The sequence below is a fragment of the Lipotes vexillifer genome, unplaced genomic scaffold, assembly GCF_000442215.2.
Source record: "Lipotes vexillifer unplaced genomic scaffold, Lipotes_vexillifer_v1.1 scaffold639, whole genome shotgun sequence".
NCBI lineage: Eukaryota > Metazoa > Chordata > Mammalia > Artiodactyla > Lipotidae > Lipotes > Lipotes vexillifer.
The window spans coordinates 2,374,321-2,394,929 of NW_006786377.1; the positions used below are offsets into that span (position 1 = coordinate 2,374,321).

Here is a 20,609-nt window from a genome sequence, read left to right on the forward strand (position 1 = left end):
CAGGATGGTAACATCAGATTGGCCCTTGAAGAGATGGTCCTAGCTGTTCCATACGGATAGGTTGGAGAGGCTAGAGCTGGAAACGGGGAGATGAGTAGGGAGGTAGAGTTAAGGCGTGGGGTGGGATAAAGAGTTTAAATTGGTGGCACATGGGTGGCATATGGGAAGTGAGAGGTAGAGGCCTGAAAGGGGAGTCGGGGTTCCTGGCTTGGTCGAGGGGTAGATGATGGAGCTGTGCACTGAGCTGGCGATACAGATGGAACAGGTTTGTGTCTGTCGCTTTTATTGTCCCTTTGGGATCTGAGTTGTTTTGCCTAGACTGAATTTAGGGTTCCTTTGGGGCAGCCAAGTGGGAGTGGACCAGATCACCACAGAGAGTCTGCAGAGTGAGAAGTGGGCTGTGGACCAAAAGCAGAGGAGCAAAAGAGGAATCTTGATGGGGATTAAAATAGAATAGCCAGAGGTGAGATGAAAAGCAAAGTGCGGTGGCCTGGAAACAGGGCCCGAATATTTATGGAGCAGGAAGAAGGGTATTAAATGCGGCAGAGAGGTCGAATAAGCTACTCTTCCATTGGGCTGGGGAACAAGAGGCCATCAGTGACTTTGGTGGGCAGTGCAGGGCCATTTCAGTGCTGGCGGGCAGCAGCAATGTGGTTGGGTGAGCAGTCGATGGCGGTGGGAGGAGCAGATATCCATTTCCTCAAGGTGGGGTAGCCTGGAGCAGAGCCAGCCCATGAAGATGCTGCATCCTCAGCCTACGCAGCATTGTGCAAGTAAAGCCTCATGGAAATGATTATGAAGGGGGCCGTGATAAGGAAAGAAGATTGGTGAAAGGGCGGCACTGTCAGCTGGATGGGGGTGGGGCAGGAGCTCCCGGAGATGCTCCAAGCCCGGTACCCTCTCCTCCCTCTACCCTCTTACCCCGTTTTCTCCGGTTCATTCATATATGTGAGAATCTAGGGGGTTGTTTTTCTTTTTCCCACTGAGAAAGGCTTTTTGGTCTCTAGAGTAAAGAAGATTTTTTTTTAAATTGATCTGTATGGGATTTTCCCCCCATGTGAAATATGAACATATGACACATTTTCTTTGTTTCTCCTTTCATTTGGTTTTTCCACTTTTCAGAGACTCCAGACATGTGTTCTGCCTTCTGTATTTGAAAGACACATTCAGTTCATTTCCTATGCTAGATGCCCCTAAATTGAGATCCTAAAATAACTAGTAGACCCTCTTTAAAAAAAAACATTTTGCAGTTTTATCATAGTTTTATTCTTATGATCTGAATAAGATATTTACATTAGTCCGTTTTGGAACAAGGGGGGAGCCGTACACTTTGCTAAATCGAAGAGATGATATATATCCGTTCATGTAAAAACCCCAAACCTCAAAATCGTCCTATAAAATATTGATAAATTTGATGAAAATTTTATATGTCAAAAATCTCTCTAAAACAAGAGAGAAAAATATTAGCAACATGTGACAAAGGGCTCGTTTTCTTTATATACAAAGGGTTTTAGAGATAAGAAAAAAGAACAAATAACCTGATAGAAAATGGGCAAAGCTCATGAAGAGAAGCAAGAGGACATAAAAATATACTTCAGCTCATCATTAAATCCATAGAAGGTAAAAAGTGATATTGGCAAAAATTCTTTAAAAAGTGATAATACCCAGTGTTGGCCAGAGTGTGGGGAAATGGGTGGGGTGGATGGACACTATTGTGTGTCCATAATATTTGAATCTCTTATAACAAGTATAAACACTTTAAAGTAGCCATAAAAAAAACCCCTATTAATTTTAAACAGACATACTTGTACGTAGTGTGTTCCAAAAAATCAAATGAACCCCAGTTTAAACCCTACTTCTTGTTCTTAGGGATTCTATAATCTTGGGCAAGCTACCTGACTTCTCTAAGCCTGATTCCTCGTTTGTAAAATGTGGTTAGCAAGACCTCAAATAGCTCAAGTCAGTGTGAAAGTAAATGAATGACATATGGGTATTATACTTTTTGTAGAGAAAGGCAAGTTAGTAAGATGGGAAAGGAAGTGTTTGGGCGCTTTTCAGAGAACAGCCTTGAAGGCAAGTTTCTAAAGTTATATCCTGGTGGAGGTCAGATGAGAGCGATGTTTCTTAGTCATCCCGGTTACTTTGCCACCTGGCAACGTCCCTGTCTCTCCTTCCTGACCTTCATGCTTTCGCCTTCTCTGACATACGCAGAAAACACTGGGGAACTAAGTTCCTGATCCACGCCACTGATGTTCACCTGCAAACAAGACTACAGTCCAGCTCTCTTCACACTCAAACTCCTGCAAACGAGGATGGCTCTCCTGCCTCTCATGCCTGGATATATAGCTCTTGGCAGAAAACACGATACTTGACATTCTGGAGTCTTGCTCTATGACCAGATCAGTCTCTTACAGAATCATTCCACTTTGTTCATTTATTTTAGGGCACACTTGTCAATTTCTGTATCTGCCAGATCATCCCCAGAACCTAACCCTAACCCTAGAACAGGAAAGAGGGTGAGGCGTTGAGCACCAGCTGAGTAAGAATCGATGTGTTTCTGTTTCTATTTTTGTTTTTAAGCTTACTGGTAATGCTTTCTCCACAGTCACTTCCCTGATTCTGAAGTTAAGCACCATGGTTATCCATTTTTAATCTAATTAATTAATGTGTGATGGGTCTTTCTTTTTTAACTTTTTATTTTGAGATAACTGTAGATTTACAAGAAATAATACAGAAAGATCTCATGTACCCTTTACCCAGTTTCCTCTAATGGAAACATCTTGCAAAATTCTGCTCCATCACAACCAGGGTATTGACATTGACACCGTTGAGCTGCAGAACATTTCTGTCACTACAGGGCTCCCTCCTGTTGCCCTTCTACAGCCAAGCATCATTGCCCTCCTCTCCCCTCGCCCCTCCACCACTAATCTGTTCTCTACTTCCATAATTTTCAAGAATGTTATGTAAATGGAATCATACAGTATGTAACCTTTGGGGACATAATTCACCCAGGTTGTTGCCTGTTTCTGTAGTTCATTTCGTCTTAAGGCTGAGTAGTTTCCTGTGGTTTGGGCATACCACATTGTTTAACTGTTCAGCCATCGAAGGGCATCTGGGTCACTTCTGGTTTTTAACTGAGGAATAAAGCTGCTGTGGATATACAGGTGCAGATTTTTGTGTGAACCTAAGTTTTCATTTCTCTGGGATAAATGTCCATGTGTGCAATTGCTGGGTAGTATGGTAGTTACATATTTAATTTTTAAAGGAACTGCTTACTTTTCCAGAGCGGCTGCACCGTTTCACCTTCCCACCAGCAATGGCATGAGCAGTCCATTTCTCCACATCCTTGTCGGCACTTGATTGTTGTTCTTTTATATTTGGCCACCCTGCTAGGCATGTGGTGAATCTCACTGTGGTTTTAACCTGCTTTTCCCTAATCTCTATTGAACTGTCTTTTCATGTGTTTGTTTGCCATCTGCATATCCTCAGTTCAAGTATTTTGCCCATTAGGTTTCTAATCCGATTGTTTTTGTACTGTTGACTTTTGAGAATTCTTTATATATTCTAGATACTAGTCCTTTATCACATTTTTTTCTCCTACTTTTTAGCTTGTCTTTTCATCCTCTTACCAGGGTCTTCCTCAGAACAAAAGTTTTTAATTTTTATGAAGTACAATTTATCAGTTTCTCCTTTTATGGCTTGTACTTTGGATGAATCCTAGATTCTCTAAGATTTTATCCCATTTTTTTCCCCCAAAATTATAGTTTTGGTGTTCTACATTTAAGTCTGTGATGCATTTTGAGTTAATTTTTATATAAGATATGAGACTTAGAGATCAAAGTTCTTTTTCTTTTTTCCTTTTCCTTTTTTTTTTTTTTTTTTTTTTTTTGTCTATGGAAGTCCAGTTGATCCAGCACCATTTGTTGAAAACTGTTCTTTCTCCACTGAATTATTTTTATGCCTGTGTCAAAAATCTACTGTACATATTTATGTGGGTTTCTCTATTCTGTTCCATTGATCTGTGTGTTTATCCCTCTGTCAGTACCATACAGCCTTGAATACTGTAGCTACATAATACATCTCGAAATTGGATAGACTGATTCTTCCCGCTTTATTACTCTTTTTAAGAACTGTTTCAGCTCTGCTAGTTTCTTTGCCTTTGCATAAACATTTTAGACTATTCTCATCTGTATCTACAAAGAAAATCTTGCTGGGATTTTGAAAAGAATTATATCAAACCCATATATCAATTTAGAAAAAATTGATTTATATTATGTGTTCCTAAACATAAATACAGTATGTCTCTTCATTTATTTAGATCTTCTTTGATTTCTTTCACCAGCATTTTGTAGTTTTCAGTATACAAGTCCTATACGTGTTTTGTTAGATTTACATCCATGTATTTCATTTTTTGTGTGATTATAAATGATATATTTCTAATTTCAGTGTCCACGTGTTCAGTGTTAGTATATAGAATTACGATTGGGTTTGTTTGTTTGTTTGTTCATTTTTGGCTGCGTTCGGTCTTTGCTTGCTGCGCGCATGTGGGATCTTCCCAGACCAGGGGTCGAACCCGTGTCCCCTGTGTCGGCAGGTGGAGTCTTAACCACTGCACCACCACGGAAGCCCTACAATTGGTTTTTATATGTTTATCTTGTATCCTGTGGCATGGCCAAAGTCATTTAATAATTCCAGGAGTTTCTGTGTATATAAAAGTCATGTCAGCTGCAAATAAGGAGTTTTATTTCTTCATTTCCTGTCAGTATGCCTTTTATTTCCTTTCTTGCTTTATTGCTCTAACTAGAATATCCAGTACTATATTGAATAGTGAGAATGGACATCCTTGCGTTGTTCTCAATCTTAAGGAGAAAGCATTCGCTCTTTCTCCCCATTAAGTACACTGTTAAGTATAATGTTGATACTCGTGTGCTGGGCTTTTATAAATGCTGTTTGCCTGTGGGAAGGAGCACATCAGGAGTTTACTGATTCGATACACCGGCTCCCCCAGAGGCAGTTCCCCTACTACAAATAGATTGAGGCCATGTGGTTTGCTGGAGTGAAGTATGAGGAATTAAAGAGGTTAGAACCTTGGAGTCAGAACATTCAGATTTAAATTTTGACTCCCCCCACCTTCTGGCCAGGTGGGCCAGGCTAACTACTTGCACCTCTCGAAGCCCATTTCCTCCTCCACAAAAGATGGAGAAGAGGACCAGTCCTGAGCCCTCACCCTTGAGGAGTAACCATGTGGGGTTGTTATAGCCCTGCCGGCTGCAGCCCTGTCCACACGGCAGGAGCTGGAGGATTGTCCAGACTTGGTGAGATCTTGGCCCTACCCTGCTGTGGCCACACCCCAAGCACCTTAATTTACTTCTCTCTCTGGAAGGTTGGACAACTTCTGATGGATCATTAGAATTTGCGTTTGGAATCTTAAACTCAAAGACAAAAGATCCAGGAATGTTTGCTGTCCGGCGGGCTGACTGCTCAGGCCCATTTCCTGGTTCCTCCACTTACCATCTGTATAAAGTTGGGCAAAGCACGCAGTCCCCGAATTCACCATAAATTTCATCATCTGTAAAATGGGAGTAACCGCAGAGCTATGCTTCCCAGGGCTGTTGTGAAGACTGAGTGAATTTATGTAACGTTTCTAGCAGTGCCTGACATGTTAGCCGTGACCATTACTATTGGTGACTATAAAGACACTACTTATTTGTGAATCATCTTTCTTAAAACGAAATTGTTTGCTTTGCAGATTTTTTAAAAAATGGATTTGGCCAACCATGGACTTATTCTTCTGCAACAGTTAAACGCTCAGCGAGAGTTTGGTTTCCTGTGTGACTGCACGGTTGCCATCGGCGATGTGTACTTCAAGGCACACAAATCAGTTCTTGCTTCATTCTCCAATTACTTTAAGATGTTGTTTGTCCATCAGACCAGGTAACTAACGTGGTTGATAATAATCTAATGACTGTAGACTCTGAACTTCCGTGGCCCTCTTTCCCGTGAACATGCGCTTTGCCCTCCTCACCACGGGGGGGTCTCGCCGCCTCTCCCCAGGTTCCAGTCCCTCATCACCTCGCTTGCCCCGAGCAGCCCCTCCACCTCCGAGTAGCCACGCTGGGGGTCACCTACACAGTCAGGATTGGCAGGGTCGGGTCCACTACGAAGGCAGCTTCCTCTCACTCCTCCGGCCCGTCCCGGCTCTCCCCCAGGCTTTGAGTATTTATCCGTGTCTCCTAATGAGAAGCTTGGCGGCATGAATTCCCACAATTTCCTTCTTTTCTCTCTTAAATTGTCTCAGTCTCCTTATCTTTGCACAGGTTTTTTCTTCCCATCTCTCTGTCTTGGAGAAAAGAGCCCCTGGTTGTCTAAGGAAAACAATCTTCCTCCTGCCCTTATGCTCCCAGATCCTGCCCTGTAGCTTTCATTCTGTACTTTTCATTTTATACTTGTACCCCCATTGCCATCCCCAAGCCTGTGAAGGTTCAGCCCTTCCGTGACACAGCTGTCTACCTGCGTGATGGTGCTGCTTTTCCTTTGTTTCACTGTGAAAGTTCTACAAAGGACGACCTATGGCCTCGCTTCTGCTCTCCTCATCCCACACTATTCCTCTCCGTTGGCACTGTGGTTTCCACCCATCGCTCCACTGGCATCATTTTTCCAAGGTCGCCTCTTCATCAGAATCACTGCCTCTTCCCAGTCTCTGTCGTCCTTGACCTCTGCAGCATTTGCGACTGTTTTCTTCCTTCTGAAGGGTTGTCCCCTGCGTTTTGATGACTCTGAATCCCCCTTGTTTTTCTGCCTTCTCCACAGGCGCCTCCTGCAGTTTCGGTGAGTGGGGTCTCCACGCTGCTTTCTCTCTGCCTCTCGTGATGGGCGCTCATCTTTTCCTGGATCTTGCCTCTGCTGGAAACCAGTTGACAGCTCTGGGCTTGATCTTTCTCTGTCTCCAGAACTCTATTTCCCAAGGCCACAGGCTGCCTGCTGGACATCTAGAATTGAATATCCTCTTTTATCTCATTTTGCATGTCTAAAACTGAATTAAGTCTTCCCTGAAGTCCCTTCTGACTTCCCTATTTTTTTATCTTCAAGTAAGCCATACTAAAAATCTCTCGAAATCGTATCCTATCGGTGCCCAAATCATGTTTTCTTCATAATTACCTCTCACATTAGTTCTTTCCTTCCCTTCTCACTTCCATTTCCTAATCATTTTCCATGTTACTGTCAGATTAATATTCCTAAGCATTGCTTTGATTGGAGTGTGCCTTTGATCCGAAACCTACCAGATTGTGTTACTCCTTTGATTGGAAACCTAGAGGACACCCATCACACGTCAAAATAGCACACAGATTCCTCATTCTGTCTTTCAAGGCCCTGCAGGCATGAAGCCTGACCTCCTTCCAGCCTGTCTCCGACCACATGCCCACCTGGACCACACTTTGCGGCCTTCTGCCCACTCCCTGAGTCCTAGTTTACACATCACCTCTTCCGTGACCTCCGCCCCCACAACAGTCAAGTGTGCGGAAATGATCAAAAGCAGTCTCTTCCTCCCTCAATAGCACTTTATTTATGCCATTTTGTAAGAGCAACATATTTTCCCTTTGTTGTTGTTATTTGCATACTTACTTACCGCCCCTCCTCATTTGTAAGATGCTTGAGGGCAGAGACTGGGTTTTACAAATGTTTTTGAACATTTGCAGCCGGTAGTTCGGGGATTTGTACATAATAGCCATTTGATAAATGTCTAGAGGAGCAGAATGGGGGATTAGTAGGATTAATGGCAGGCGGAGCTTGCTTTATCTTGGGACACTAAGGATGCTTCTGTTTCCTTCATTGTCAGAGACATCACAGCTAATAGGCACTGGAAGTCTCTACGCAGTGAATTAAATTGTCTTGCAAAGGGACAGGTTTTCATTTTGAGGAATAAAAGAATATAATGTAATCAGTTTTAAATAGGTGCAGGAAACTTAAGTATAGAACAGTAAGCAAATACCTTTCTAACAAAGGAATGTGATGTTGGTGCAGAGAGGAGCCCCAAGTTTCAGCAACAGTGTGTTATTGCCCCAGAGCTGGCACGTGCCATTTGGGCTGCCTGAGGCCTTGACCACCTCTGGTGAGAGGAGAATACTGCACGAAGACCACAGCCATGCTTTTAACTGCTGGCTACTGTAGAGATAGACCAAGAATACAGTTTTTTCACACTTAAGAAGAGTGTTTTATGTCTGCAGTTACCACTAGATGTCTCTGTCTTATGGACACTCTCTATGTGAAAGTTTTAAATCATGTAGCACTGCAGACTTGGAGCTCTCAAAAATAAAACAGAGACAGGCCTTGCTAAGTACAACCTCTGACAACATCTAACGTTATTTTAAAATCCTTACTTTCAAAGTTCTTTAAGCCCAACTTTTACTTGAAGTGTCTAGTGAAGGAAAGACTGAAAATGTAAATGACTGTGAAAGTTTACAGGAAGGGCTTGTAGCTGTGCTAAAACTATATTTTTCCTCCATAAAAGTGTTACGTCAAACAGACATCTGCAAACCACTTAGGTGTAAGCATATTGTAGAGAGCTGTGTCCTTCCCAGAGCACTTGGAAATGACCAGAGTGGGCCAGAGCGAGCTTGAGCGAATCGACAGGAGGTTTGACTGACTGGGAGGGAGAGCTGTCAAGGACAGCAATGGCTGGAACGTGACATAAGGAGTTTCTGGGGTTTTTTTAATTGGTTGCTAACTTTTTTTTTTTTTTTTTGGCTGCGTTGGGTCTTCGTTGCTGCGCACGGGCTCTCTCCAGTTTCGGCGAGCGGGTGGCCACTCCTCGCTGCAGTGCGCAGGCCTCTCATCGCGGTAGCCTCTCCCGCTGCGGAGCACGGGCTCCAGGCTCACAGGCTCTAGAGCGCACACTCAGTAGTTGTGGCTCACAGGCCCGGTTGTTCCGCGGCATGCGAGACCCTCCCAGACCAGGGCACGAACCCGTGTCCCCTGCATTGGCAGGTGGACTCCCAACCACTGCGCCAGCAGGGAAGCCCTAAGGAGCTTTTTAAAATAACTTCTGAAGTGTCTTGAGTGTGTCTATGTGCTTCTGCTTTAAGAAAAGAAAAAAAAAATGAACAAATCAGGATAAATTGGTGTCTGGAAACCTCCCAGAGCCCTGGGCACTTGCAGTAAACCCCAGGGACACGCCCTTTCCTCTCCCTGGGGGTTCCTCACTAGCTCTGCGGCCCCTGGAGTCCTTCCTTCTGCCTCTAAGCCTGGCTGAAGTGTGGACGGGGGCTCCCCAGCCCCACCCCTTCTTTGCCATCAGGAACTGTATGAAGTTCTTTAAAATTTGAGAGATTTACTGTCCAGTCACCTCCATTCACAGTCGGTAGACAGAGGACAATCTATACAATAACAAATAAGGGGAAATTATAAAACTTACAACAGAGTTTTTCTGGAAAGGGGCCCTGCTTTGTATTTACCTCTCATGGATGCTGAAAAATATAGCCCTGCTTTGGATTTCTGCCCTTCCCTCTTCTCTGCCCTGGGGGCAGCGGGGCTCACTCTCCCCTCCTCCTGCCTGGAGGAGCATTCCTACCCACGGAACAAAAGGTGCCCTATAGTCTCCTGGGGGTGATTTGCATCTCTGAAGGCCTGTGGCTTCCCGGTTCATTAGGCCTTTGCCTGGCCCTGGAAAGATCCCCAGTAGTTAAGTCTTCAATCTGGAGTTGATTGCTTATATTATTAAAGTATTCTTCACCACACCTAATCCCTGCAGCTTTATTTTGAATATTGAATTTCCCTATAGCATCTAAATATGTTCTGGTAATCACATAATATTGTTGGCACTTACCTTGTGCTTAAAGGGAGGACCACCTGCATTTGCATTCCTATTTAAAGGAATATAAATAACTTAAAGGACTATAAAAAGACTCCCAATAAAGACATGAATGATCTGTGTGTCTTTTTTAAAAACAGAGTGACATAAACTCTTCCTCTTTCTACCATCAAAGGGGTGCTGGTTTTTAGGCTTGATCTTTATTCTTTGACTTCCATACTTTATAGTCAAACATTTTCCACATGATTATTTGTATGTAGTCATGTTGAAATATACACACATTGATAGCAATGCAGTAATTATTCAAATCTATTTTGTCACAAATTGCTATTAAAGTCACTTTCCCCCCTTTTTTTAACAGAATAAAATATTAAATTTAGAAGAGCAGAATATACTGTTACTATTTTAGCGTATTGGAAAATATTTGTTAATAAGATAAATAGCTTAATAAGATAAATAGCTTAGTAGTAATAGTAAATCATAATAGTAATAAGTGGTATAATCAAAAATAATTACAAATTCTAAAGGAATTCAAGGAAGGTGTCTTTAAAGTTAAAAATACACTGCCGGGCTTCCCCGTGGCGCAGGTTAAGAATCCGCCTGCCAATGCAGGGGACACGGGTTCGAGCCCTGGTCCGGGAAGATCCCACGTGCTGTGGAGCGACTAAGCCCGTGCACCACAACTACTGAGCCTGCGCTCTACAGCCCACGAGCCACAACTACTGAGCCCTCGTGCTACAACTCCTGAAGCCCGAGTGCCTAGAGCCCATGCTCCACAACAAGAGAAGCCACCGCAATGAGAAGCCCGCGCACCACAACGAAGAGTTAGCCCCCACTCGCCACAACTAGAGAAAAGCCCGCGCACAGCAACAAAGACCCAACACAGCCAAAAATAATTAAATAAATAATCTTTTTTAAAAAATGCACTGTCTATAGAATATATTCACTCAGTGTGTGATAGCACACATACCTCATAATATGTAGATATACATCTCACTGATTTATAATGATGCATTAGAGTTTCCCTAATGGCCCAGGGAGAGTTCTTGGCACCTTTTTATTATTGCTGCTTGAATCAGAATGCTGTTTCTGGGATGATGCAAACACTAAAGTCTAAAAGTTATAAAATCAGTTTTGCCACAACTGCCTTAGCTACCTCAGATAAATCATTTAACTTTGGGGGACCTCAGTTTCCATGTCTGTCAGATGGGAATAATCAGGTCTGCCTCATCTACTACACAGGGTTGTCTTAATGCTCCAAAGAATCTTGGTGCTTTGGCTTAGGAGTTAGACTCACATTTAAATCCCAGTTCCATTGCTTACTAACTCTGATATTGAGCAAGGTATAAATCCCTTTGAACCTTAACTCCTTATCTGTAAAATGAGAATTAATGGCAATTAAATGAGAAAATGCCTATAAATCCCAGCTGCAGGGACATCCCTGGTGGCGCAGTGGTTAAGAATCCGCCTGCCGATGCAGGGGACACAGGTTCGATCCCAGGTCCGGGAAGATCCCACATGCCGCAGAGCAACTAAGCCCATGCGCCACAACTACTGAGCCTGAGCTCTAGAGCCTGCAAGCCACAACGGTTGAGCCCATGTGCTGCAACTACTGAAGCTCACACACCTAGAGCCCATGCTCCACAACTAGAGAAAGCCCACGCGCAGCAATGAAGACCCAAAGCAGCCAATAAATAATTATTAATTAATTCTTTTAAAGATAACTGGAGAATATTAGAAACAATTTAAAAAAAAAATCCCAGCTACAGTTCTAATGATGAGGATGATTACATTTGATAAGGAACTGAGTTGTCCCAGAGCTGCTTTTCATGCAATCTAGCAATGCTGGGGCAGTGATCTGACTCCATTCGAGCTAGAATGTGGTTTGCCGTTCCTGTTCTTCCCAGCTCTACAGCACCCCATCCTCATGCTGGAGAGAGCAGAGGGTTGCAGAGTGGGGGTAAAATGAGGTTTTCCTTTTTCTCGCTTTTGTTGTCTTGCTCTTAGGCACTAGTCCAGCTCCTCCATGTTATATTGTTTGACTCTTACCTTGAAAGATCTGCTGAGCTCTGGATGGCACTGGATCAATACAGAGTCCTAGGCATTTAGCTAAAAGATCTGCAGGTCAGTGGTTCTTAACCATCTACTGGGTCACAGGCCACTCTCAGATAGAAAGCAATGGATCCTCTCCATAAAACACAAAGTTTTTTATATATGATATAATTTTACGTAGATTACTAGGAGAAAAACTGCTTCAAGAGTCTATGAGTTAAGATACCACATTTGTTTAACATGAATTTTCCTTTCTCGGTCCTTTAAAATATCTTTATTGTATTTCTCTCTGTTCTTAATAGGATTAGAGTTAAATTATATAGGTTCCAGTATTCTAGTAAATGAAACGAACAGTAAGATATATGTGAGATGGTCTTGTTTCATTTGCCTTTATAAGTACCGGGTTTTTCCCCCAGGCTTTATGTTGTCATTTGAGTCATGAATTGACGTTCACTCACAGGCTTGTTTTTTGCCTGTTTCTTGCAGTGAGTGTGTCCGTTTGAAACCCACTGACATCCAGCCCGACATCTTCAGCTACCTCCTGCATCTGATGTACACAGGGAAGATGGCACCTCAGCTGATCGACCCGGTGCGGTTAGAGCAGGGGATCAAGTTTCTCCACGCTTACCCGCTGATCCAGGAGGCCAGCCTGGCCAGTCAAGGAGCCTTTTCTCATCCTGACCAGGTTTTTCCGCTGGCGTCTTCCTTGTATGGCATTCAGATTGCAGATCATCAGTTGAGACAAGCCACCAAGATTGCTTCAGCGCCGGAAAAACTTGGCCGAGAGCCACGGCCACAGACGTCCAGGATGAGCCAGGAGCAGGTGCCTGAGGCCTCCCAGCTCTCCCAGCTGCCCTCGAACCTGACCCAGGTGAATCGGACACACATGACCCCCTCGGACCCGCTGCAGACCTCACTGTCCCCCGACCTCGTCTCCACTCCTGTTCCTCCCCCGCCCCCCGGGGAGGAGACCAATCTGGAAGCCTCCTCCTCGGACGAGCAGCCTGCACCCCTCACCATAGCCCACGTCAAGCCGAGCATCATGAAGAGGAACGGAAGCTTCCCCAAGTACTACGCCTGCCACCTGTGTGGGCGGCGCTTCACCCTCCGGAGCAGTTTGCGGGAGCACCTCCAGATCCACACGGGGGTCCCCTTCACAGCCAGCCAGCCCGGAGAGAGCCGCGTGCCCCTGTCCCTCTGCAGCAACACGGCGGACCTAGGAAAAGACGCCATGGAGGTGCCTGAAGCGGGGATGATCAGCGACAGCGAGCTGCGGCACATCTCGGACTCGCCCATAATCGACGGGCAGCCGCACTCGGAGACGCCGCCGCCCTCAGACATCGCGGACATTGACAACCTGGAGCAGGCGGACCAGGAGAGGGAGGTCAAGAGGCGCAAGTACGAGTGCACGATCTGCGGTCGCAAGTTCATCCAGAAGAGCCACTGGAGGGAGCACATGTACATACACACCGGGAAGCCTTTCAAATGCAGCACTTGTGACAAGAGCTTCTGCAGGGCCAACCAGGCTGCCCGGCACGTGTGCCTCAACCAGAGCATCGACACGTACACCATGGTGGACAAACAGACTCTGGAACTCTGCACCTTTGAGGAAGGCAGTCAGATGGACAACATGTTGGTACAGACGAACAAACCCTACAAATGCAACCTGTGTGACAAAACGTTCTCAACTCCCAATGAGGTTGTTAAACATTCATGCCAAAACCAGAACTCAGACGTTTTCGCCCTAGACGAAGGGCGGTCCATTCTCCTGGGCAGTGGGGACTCTGAAGTGACAGAGCCCGACCGCCCAGTGTTAGCTTCCATCAAAAAGGAGCAGGAAACAGTGTTGTTAGACTGAATGTTACTTATCTTTTTAAAAAACTGTCATTTTTACAAAGACTATCTTCCTTCCCTTCCCCCAATTCAGAACTCTCGTTCTCCATGGCATGATAGAAACAGGTCCCAGCCCCTCCCTCCCCCTCCCCCTGCCCCATCCCCCAGCACCCCCTCCTCCGTAAAGGCTTTGTGCATTATAAACCTGGAACATATTTACTTTAATTCAGGGGATATTGGAAAGATAATGGTCAGTAGTACTTATAAGCTCAAATAGACTTCGAGAAGTTTTGGATGATTTAAAAGCATACTTGGAACTAATGAAGGGTATATAACAAAACAAAACAATTCAAATGCAATTTGGTAAGCTAAAATTATGACTTTCCCTGGGTAATAAGTCTTCCTTCTCAGAAAGACAATGTCTGAAAATACAGCATGCTGCTTAGAGATACAGTGGGGCTCTGTACTATGCAAAATCTAGAGGTGTGGGGAAACTTTAAATCCAAGAAAACGTTCTTAGTATTTATCCTCCAGAGGTCTTATTTCAGAATGCATCCTTTGAGATTATGTCCAGTTAAGAAAAATTATTAGTTAAGAAATCTACTTGAACAAAACACAAAAGAGAAAAAGTAATAATGTGATGGCAATCTTAATTTTTGGATAAAACATGACAAGCTGTGAGTTTGTGTGTCTGGAAGAGAAAATGTGTGGATACTTGATGTAAACAGGTGAATTAATGCAAATGCCTTATCTAATTGCTGGCTTCTTTCAAAGTTGAACAACAACAAAATACTGTGTTTTAGTTTCTGACAAATTTGTCAGTTGTTTTAAAAATCAGATTTGAAAGTACTGTTCTATAGATTGTCTTTCTGAATAGAAAACAACATGCCATTCTAGCAGTTGCCAGTGGTAAATTTGTTTTTAGCACCAGTCAGCTGCTTTTAAATCAGTGTGTGTATGTGGGAAAAAGGTTACAGGAATATGCATCTTACAGGGAAACTTGTGAGCAGGTGTAGCAACTTTAATGACTTTAAATGTTACTGCTAATAGTTTACTGGCAACATTCATCGAAGCATCAAAAATGGCTAAGAGAAATCAGGACAAAACACTTAACTGCTGTTTCGGAAAAAACTTAATTTTGATGTTTAGTCTCCAGTTTTTTTTTTTTTAACACTGAAATTTCCTCCATCGGCCTGAAAGCAGTAAAAGGTGTCCATTAATCTTCCTTTAGGCCAGTAACAGAATGGTCTCACAGGATAAAACTGGAGCCAGAAATAAGGACCGAAGGGGAAAGGGAAGAACAGTTAATAACTGTGCTGTACGTATATGTTAAAAACTGAATATCCCGTCATCCTATTTCATGTATAGTTGAGTTCTCAGATTTGTAAGTTTTTATACATACTTTCATTGAATAAACATTTGACTAAATGGGTACATGATTTTATCTATGCATTACTTTGTCTACCCAAAAAGATGCAGGAAGGCCAAGTAGAGAGCATTGCCCCAAGAGTCAATTTCTTGCTGTGTCTCCTCCTCTCTCTATCTGTTGAACTTCGGGCAATTCCCCTACCCTGAGTGGTACTGTCTCTATGAAGACAATAACTGCATTGGATCATAAGATTGTGAGAACCAAACGAGACAACAATATAAGAAGATGCTATGAAGAATCAGGGTTTGACCACGGATGGGTCTAGATATTGTCTTATCCAACTTTTTTTTAATAAGGTGGTAAAAAAGAGGCTAAGGTGTTTGCCTAAAGATGACACGAATACAGGCTATATAAACCCAGATTATTAAATATTAAGAGGTTTCTACCAATTTCATCTTTTTTTTAAAAAACTACAGTAGTCTCCACTTATCTTCAGGGGATACGTTCCAAGAACCTGAAACTGTAGACAGTACCAAACCCCGTATACCCTATGTTTTTTCCTATACATACATACTTAAGTTTAAGTTATAAATTAGACACAGTAAGAGAGTATCTGAATTGCCAGCATCACTGCTCTTGCGTTTTGGGGGCATTTTTAGTAGAATAAGAGTTACTTGAACACAAGCACTGCAATACCCTGACAGTCGATTTGATAACCCAGACGGCTACTAAATGACTAACAGGCAGGATACGCTAGGCAAAGGAGTGATTGACGTCCCAGGAGAGATGGAGTTGGCGGCACAGGATTTCATCCTGCTACTCAGATGGCCGCAATTTAAAACATAAATTGTTTATTTCTGGAATTTTCCATTTATTCAGATGGAGGTTGACTGCAGAAAGTGAAACCTCGGATAAGGGTACTACTGTATATTCACATCTCCCAACTTAAATGAGAGTCTTGTGCCTAGTTAACTCCTCTGAATACCTGAAAGGGAAAATCAAGGTGTGCCTCCACAGCCCTTCAGGCAGACGGGGTCTTGAAGACCTGAAAGTCATGGGAATCACAAAGGATCTGGTGGATGAAGAGAGAGGGGTAAGTGCCTGCACCCTGATGGAGATGGAAGGGTAGGTGTTGTGTTCACCTACTCATGCTGGGGTGCAGGGGCTCTTAGCAGCTTGCGGCCACCTCCTCCGTGTGGCAGACCTGGACAATGCCAGTTCCCTCCCCAAACCAAAAGCTGAGTACAGATAAGGAAGCCCACCCTACCCTGGGATACTCGGTACCTATTTAATCCCAAGAGGTTATAAACTAATAATTTATTCTGAGTTTTTGATGGTACCAGTTTCAATAAGCTTTGGACATTTCAGTTGATGGTATTGTTCCCAGTGATTTTGATTGAGGTTCTTGACGTCTTGTCGCAGAAAGAATTCAATGAGAGACAGAGTTACAGATAAGAAGTGGATTTATTTAGAGAAACACACTCCACAGACAGAGTGTGGGCCATCTCGGAAGGCAAAAGGGCCCTGAAATGCAACGTCGTTAATTTTTATGGGCTGGGTAATTTTATAGGCTAACGAGTGGGAGGATTATTCCAATTATTTGGGGGAAGGGGCAGAGATTTCCACGAATGGGCCATCGCCCACTTTTTGGCCTTTTATGGTTGGCCTCAGAACTGTCATGGCGTTGGTTGGTGTGTCATTTAACGTATGCTAATATATTACAATGAACATATAATGAGGTACAAGGTCCTCTGGAAGTCAAATCTTCTGCCATCTTGGACCTAGTTTCTTCTAACCAGTTTTTGTCATGTCCTATGGCTATGTCATTCTTTTAAAGGTTGTGCCCTTCCCCCTTTCCTCCTGTTTCATTAAGAGCAATCTGAACACCTAAGCTTTAGAATTAATCTGAGCTGTCATTCTCCATGCTTTAGCCCTTATTAACCCCACTGGTTCTATTACTTTTCCTTTCTTAGGGAAAACAATAAACGACTCATTCAACAGATGCTGCTAAATGACAGATTCGTAAAGACATGTCCTATGCTATGTCATTCTTTTAAAGGTTGTGCCCTTCCCCCTTTCCTCCTGTTTCATTAAGAGCAATCTGAACACCTAAGCTTTAGAATTAATCTGAGCTGTCATTCTCCATGCTTTAGCCCTTATTAACCCCACTGGTTCTATTACTTTTCCTTTCTTAGGGAAAACAATAAACGACTCATTCAACAGATGCTGCTAAATGACAGATTCGTAAAGATCTGTAGGATTTTATTTTACCATAGGAAATATGGCTTTAATAGGAAGAAAGCATTCCATTAAAATATATTTATCAATTATTCTTCAATAAAGCTGAAAGATAAATAAACAAGGTAGCTTGGATAATGACAGAAGAATGGAGAGTAGAGTGGACCCCAAACCTCCTTGTTAAAGTCATAAGAACTAGCCACCATTCTTTTTTGTAATTTCACCTTGCAAGAGAGGGGAAGAGCTGAGACGTCCAAAATAAACACTTCAAGTTCAAAATGTCAGATTTCAGTCATGCGTTTCAGGTAAAATACTAAATTGCTTCGTTTAAAAAGATATAGGGGGCTTCCCTGGTGGCGCAGTAGTTGGGAATCCGCCTGCCAATGCAGGGGACGTGGGTTCGTGCCCCAGTCTGGGAAGATCCCACATGCCGCGGAGTAACTAAGCCCGCGCGCCACAACTTGAGCCTGCGCTCTAGAGCCCACAAGCCACAACTGTTGAAGCCCACGCGCCACAGCTACTGAAGCCCCCGCGCCTAGAGCCCGTGCTCTGCAGCAAGAGAAGCCACCGCAATGAGAAGCCCAGGCACCGCAAGTAAGAGTAGCCCCTGCTCGCCGCAACTAAAGAAAGCCCGTGCACAGCAACCAAAGATGTCAATGCAGCCAAAAATAAAATATTTTTTTAAAATTAAAAATAAATAAATAAAAATGAGATTGAGAATCTTTAGTGTGGAAAAAAAATGGGTCAGGATGAAATGATATTGTGGCTTCATTCTCCTCAGGCAGATCAAAAAAGAAATTTTTTTTGGCGCCTTGTGCGGCATGCCGGATCTTAGTTCCCCCACCAGGGATCGAACCCTGGCCCCCCGCCGTGGAAGTGCAGAGTCCTAACCACTGGACCACCAGGGAATTTCCAAAATACTTTTTAACATAAAGAATAGTTACTAAATTTTTGACTCAAGCTTGTTCTATTCTCTGGAAAATATTCAAAACCTACCCTGCCTAAATTCCCTGGTTGTTGTGAAGATTGATCCTTGTGAAGAAGGCATTACAAACTGAAGGGCTGAACCTGGGGAAGCAAGATCCTTTTTTTTTAAAGCATTTTTATTGGAGTATAACTGCTTTTCAATGGTGTGTTAGTTTCTGCTTTATAACAAAGTGAATCAGTTATACATATACATATATCCCGGTGGTATCTCTTCCCTCTTGGGTCTCCCTCCCTCCCACCCTCCCTATCTCACCCCTCTAGCTGGTGACAAAGCACCGAGCTGATGGGGAAGCAAGATCCTTTATAGGGTGTCTGTGTGCTCCTCCCAGCAATACTGTCAGACATGTGTCCCATGTTTACAGTTGAGGAAATTGAGGCCCAAAGAAGTTAACGAACTTTTCTGAGGTCACCCAGACAGGATTCAAACTCCCATGTGTCTCAGATGCTATATTCCCCAATGTGCAAATATTTCTGTGGGCTAGAAGCACCTGGGGGGAAGGTATGTCAGGAGAGGGGTGGGAATCTGGAAGGGGAAACCTTTTTCACCTGTTAACCTATTCATTCTGCTATTGAGGCGATTAACTTAAATCTGTTTTATTGCCTTTACTACAGTAGTCCTAAAACTTCAGCACATCAGAATCTTCTGGAGGGCTCGATAAAACAGACTGCAGAGTATCTGATTCAGTCGGTCCAGTGTAGGGCTGAAGAATTTGCGCTTTAAACAGGTTCCCAAAAGATGATGATGGAGATGATGATGCCAGAAGCAACGCTTTGAGAACAGGATCGCTATACAACTTGTGTTGTAGTATTACTGCCTTTTCTTGGTTCTACTTTCTCAGAATTGAAATAACCAGGGGAGGGACTTCCCTGGTGGTCCAGTGGGTAAGACTCGGCGCTCCCAATGCAGGGGGTCCAGGTTCGATCCCTGGTCAAGGAACTAGATCCCACATGCGTGCCGCAACTAAGAGTTCACATGCCGCAACTAAGAAGTCTGCGTGCCACAACTAAAGATCCTGCATGCTGCAACTAAGACCCAGCGCAGCCAAAATAAATAAATAAGTAAGTAAGTAAGTAAGTAAGTAACCAGGGGAGCTAATAAAGGGCCAGAAAGGGATCTGTGCCATTTCTAGCATGCTTCTCTCTTTGAAGCAAAGTGCTCCTTAATGAGATGTGTGCAACATACAGATTGGTGCATGAGCCCTTAAAAATGCATGTTTGAGAGGCCCTAGAATTTATTTTAAACCTCCCTGTTCTCATTCTAAATGCCTTTGTAATCTCTGAGCACAGAAAAGATCATAGCCATAGTAACCAAATACCCTAACTAGTTTTTGAGGAGGTCACCTAGACAATCCTGCTTACTCTAAGAGAGGCAAGGATCTGGATGAGGAAACAAAATGGTGGTAATTACAGAGTCCACGTCTCCCAATCCAGGGCTCTTTCTGCTATCATTACTCTGCCTAGGAAACCCTTCCTTGCCGTTAGTCATTTAAATTTATTTCTATAATTTTTTTTTGATTAGCAAAAGAAAAAAGACTAAAGAGTCATTTTATCTTTCCATTTAGATTAAGATGCCCAGAAGCAGACAAAGGTCACAAGGTAGGCAGCCAGAGAGAACTGGGCGCCAGGAGGATGCACAGTCTAGGGAGTCACGGGAGTGACTGGGAAGAGACTGCAGGTTTGGCCCCCTCCCAGCCAGAGTCCCCTACCCCACGTTGCATGCCCCCCACCCCATGTTGCATGCCCCCCACCCCAGTCTCTCTGGGGAGATGTGCCAGCAGGCCACAAAAGCTGAAAAGGCAACAAGGAGAGGAGGAAAGATAAGAAATGCAGATGACACACAAAGAGAGCATGTCTGAAAAAGATGTTTATGATATTTTTAGAAAGATCAGTGTCATTATTCTGAATCTTCCAAAATACTCAAGGGCACAACAGTCATCAGGTTGCTTCTAATTGGTGGTTTTACTAAAACTTCTCTTCTAATTACTAATATTAATGTACTATGGTGGATTTTGCTTTTTACTTTGTCAAGCACCTTCACAAGAGGAAAATCTTGTGAAGCACCTTGTCACGCATTCTGAAATGAGGAAACGGCTGTGACAGGGTAAGTGAATGCAACAGCCTCACCTTTCTTAGTCACGAATGTTGGTTCATGAGCTTTTAGGGAATGTCGTAGGGATCTTTGTAGGTTATCTCCCCCTCTGTGTCTCCAAGGACATAGAGAGGACAGGAGCGCCATCGATGTCTCTGTCCTGAACACTTTTCTGTTTATAAGACCCATATAGCCAGCTACTTGTCCTGCATTTTCCCTTGGGGATCTCACAG

The 20,609-nt window shown here is 43.5% G+C and overlaps 1 protein-coding gene across 1 annotated transcript in view; it reads left to right on the forward strand.

Moving 5' to 3' along the window:
• Nucleotides 1-15,127, forward strand: part of ZBTB2 (zinc finger and BTB domain containing 2) — a 23,942-nt gene extending 8,815 nt beyond the window's left edge. The window contains exons 2-3 of the mRNA XM_007458747.1: nt 5,750-5,934; nt 12,347-15,127. Of these exons, the coding sequence (XP_007458809.1) occupies nt 5,762-5,934; nt 12,347-13,718 (1,545 nt within the window). The 5' untranslated portion in view covers nt 5,750-5,761 and the 3' untranslated portion in view covers nt 13,719-15,127. The remainder of the gene's footprint in view (nt 1-5,749; nt 5,935-12,346) is intronic.
• Nucleotides 15,128-20,609: the final 5,482 nt, after the last annotated feature.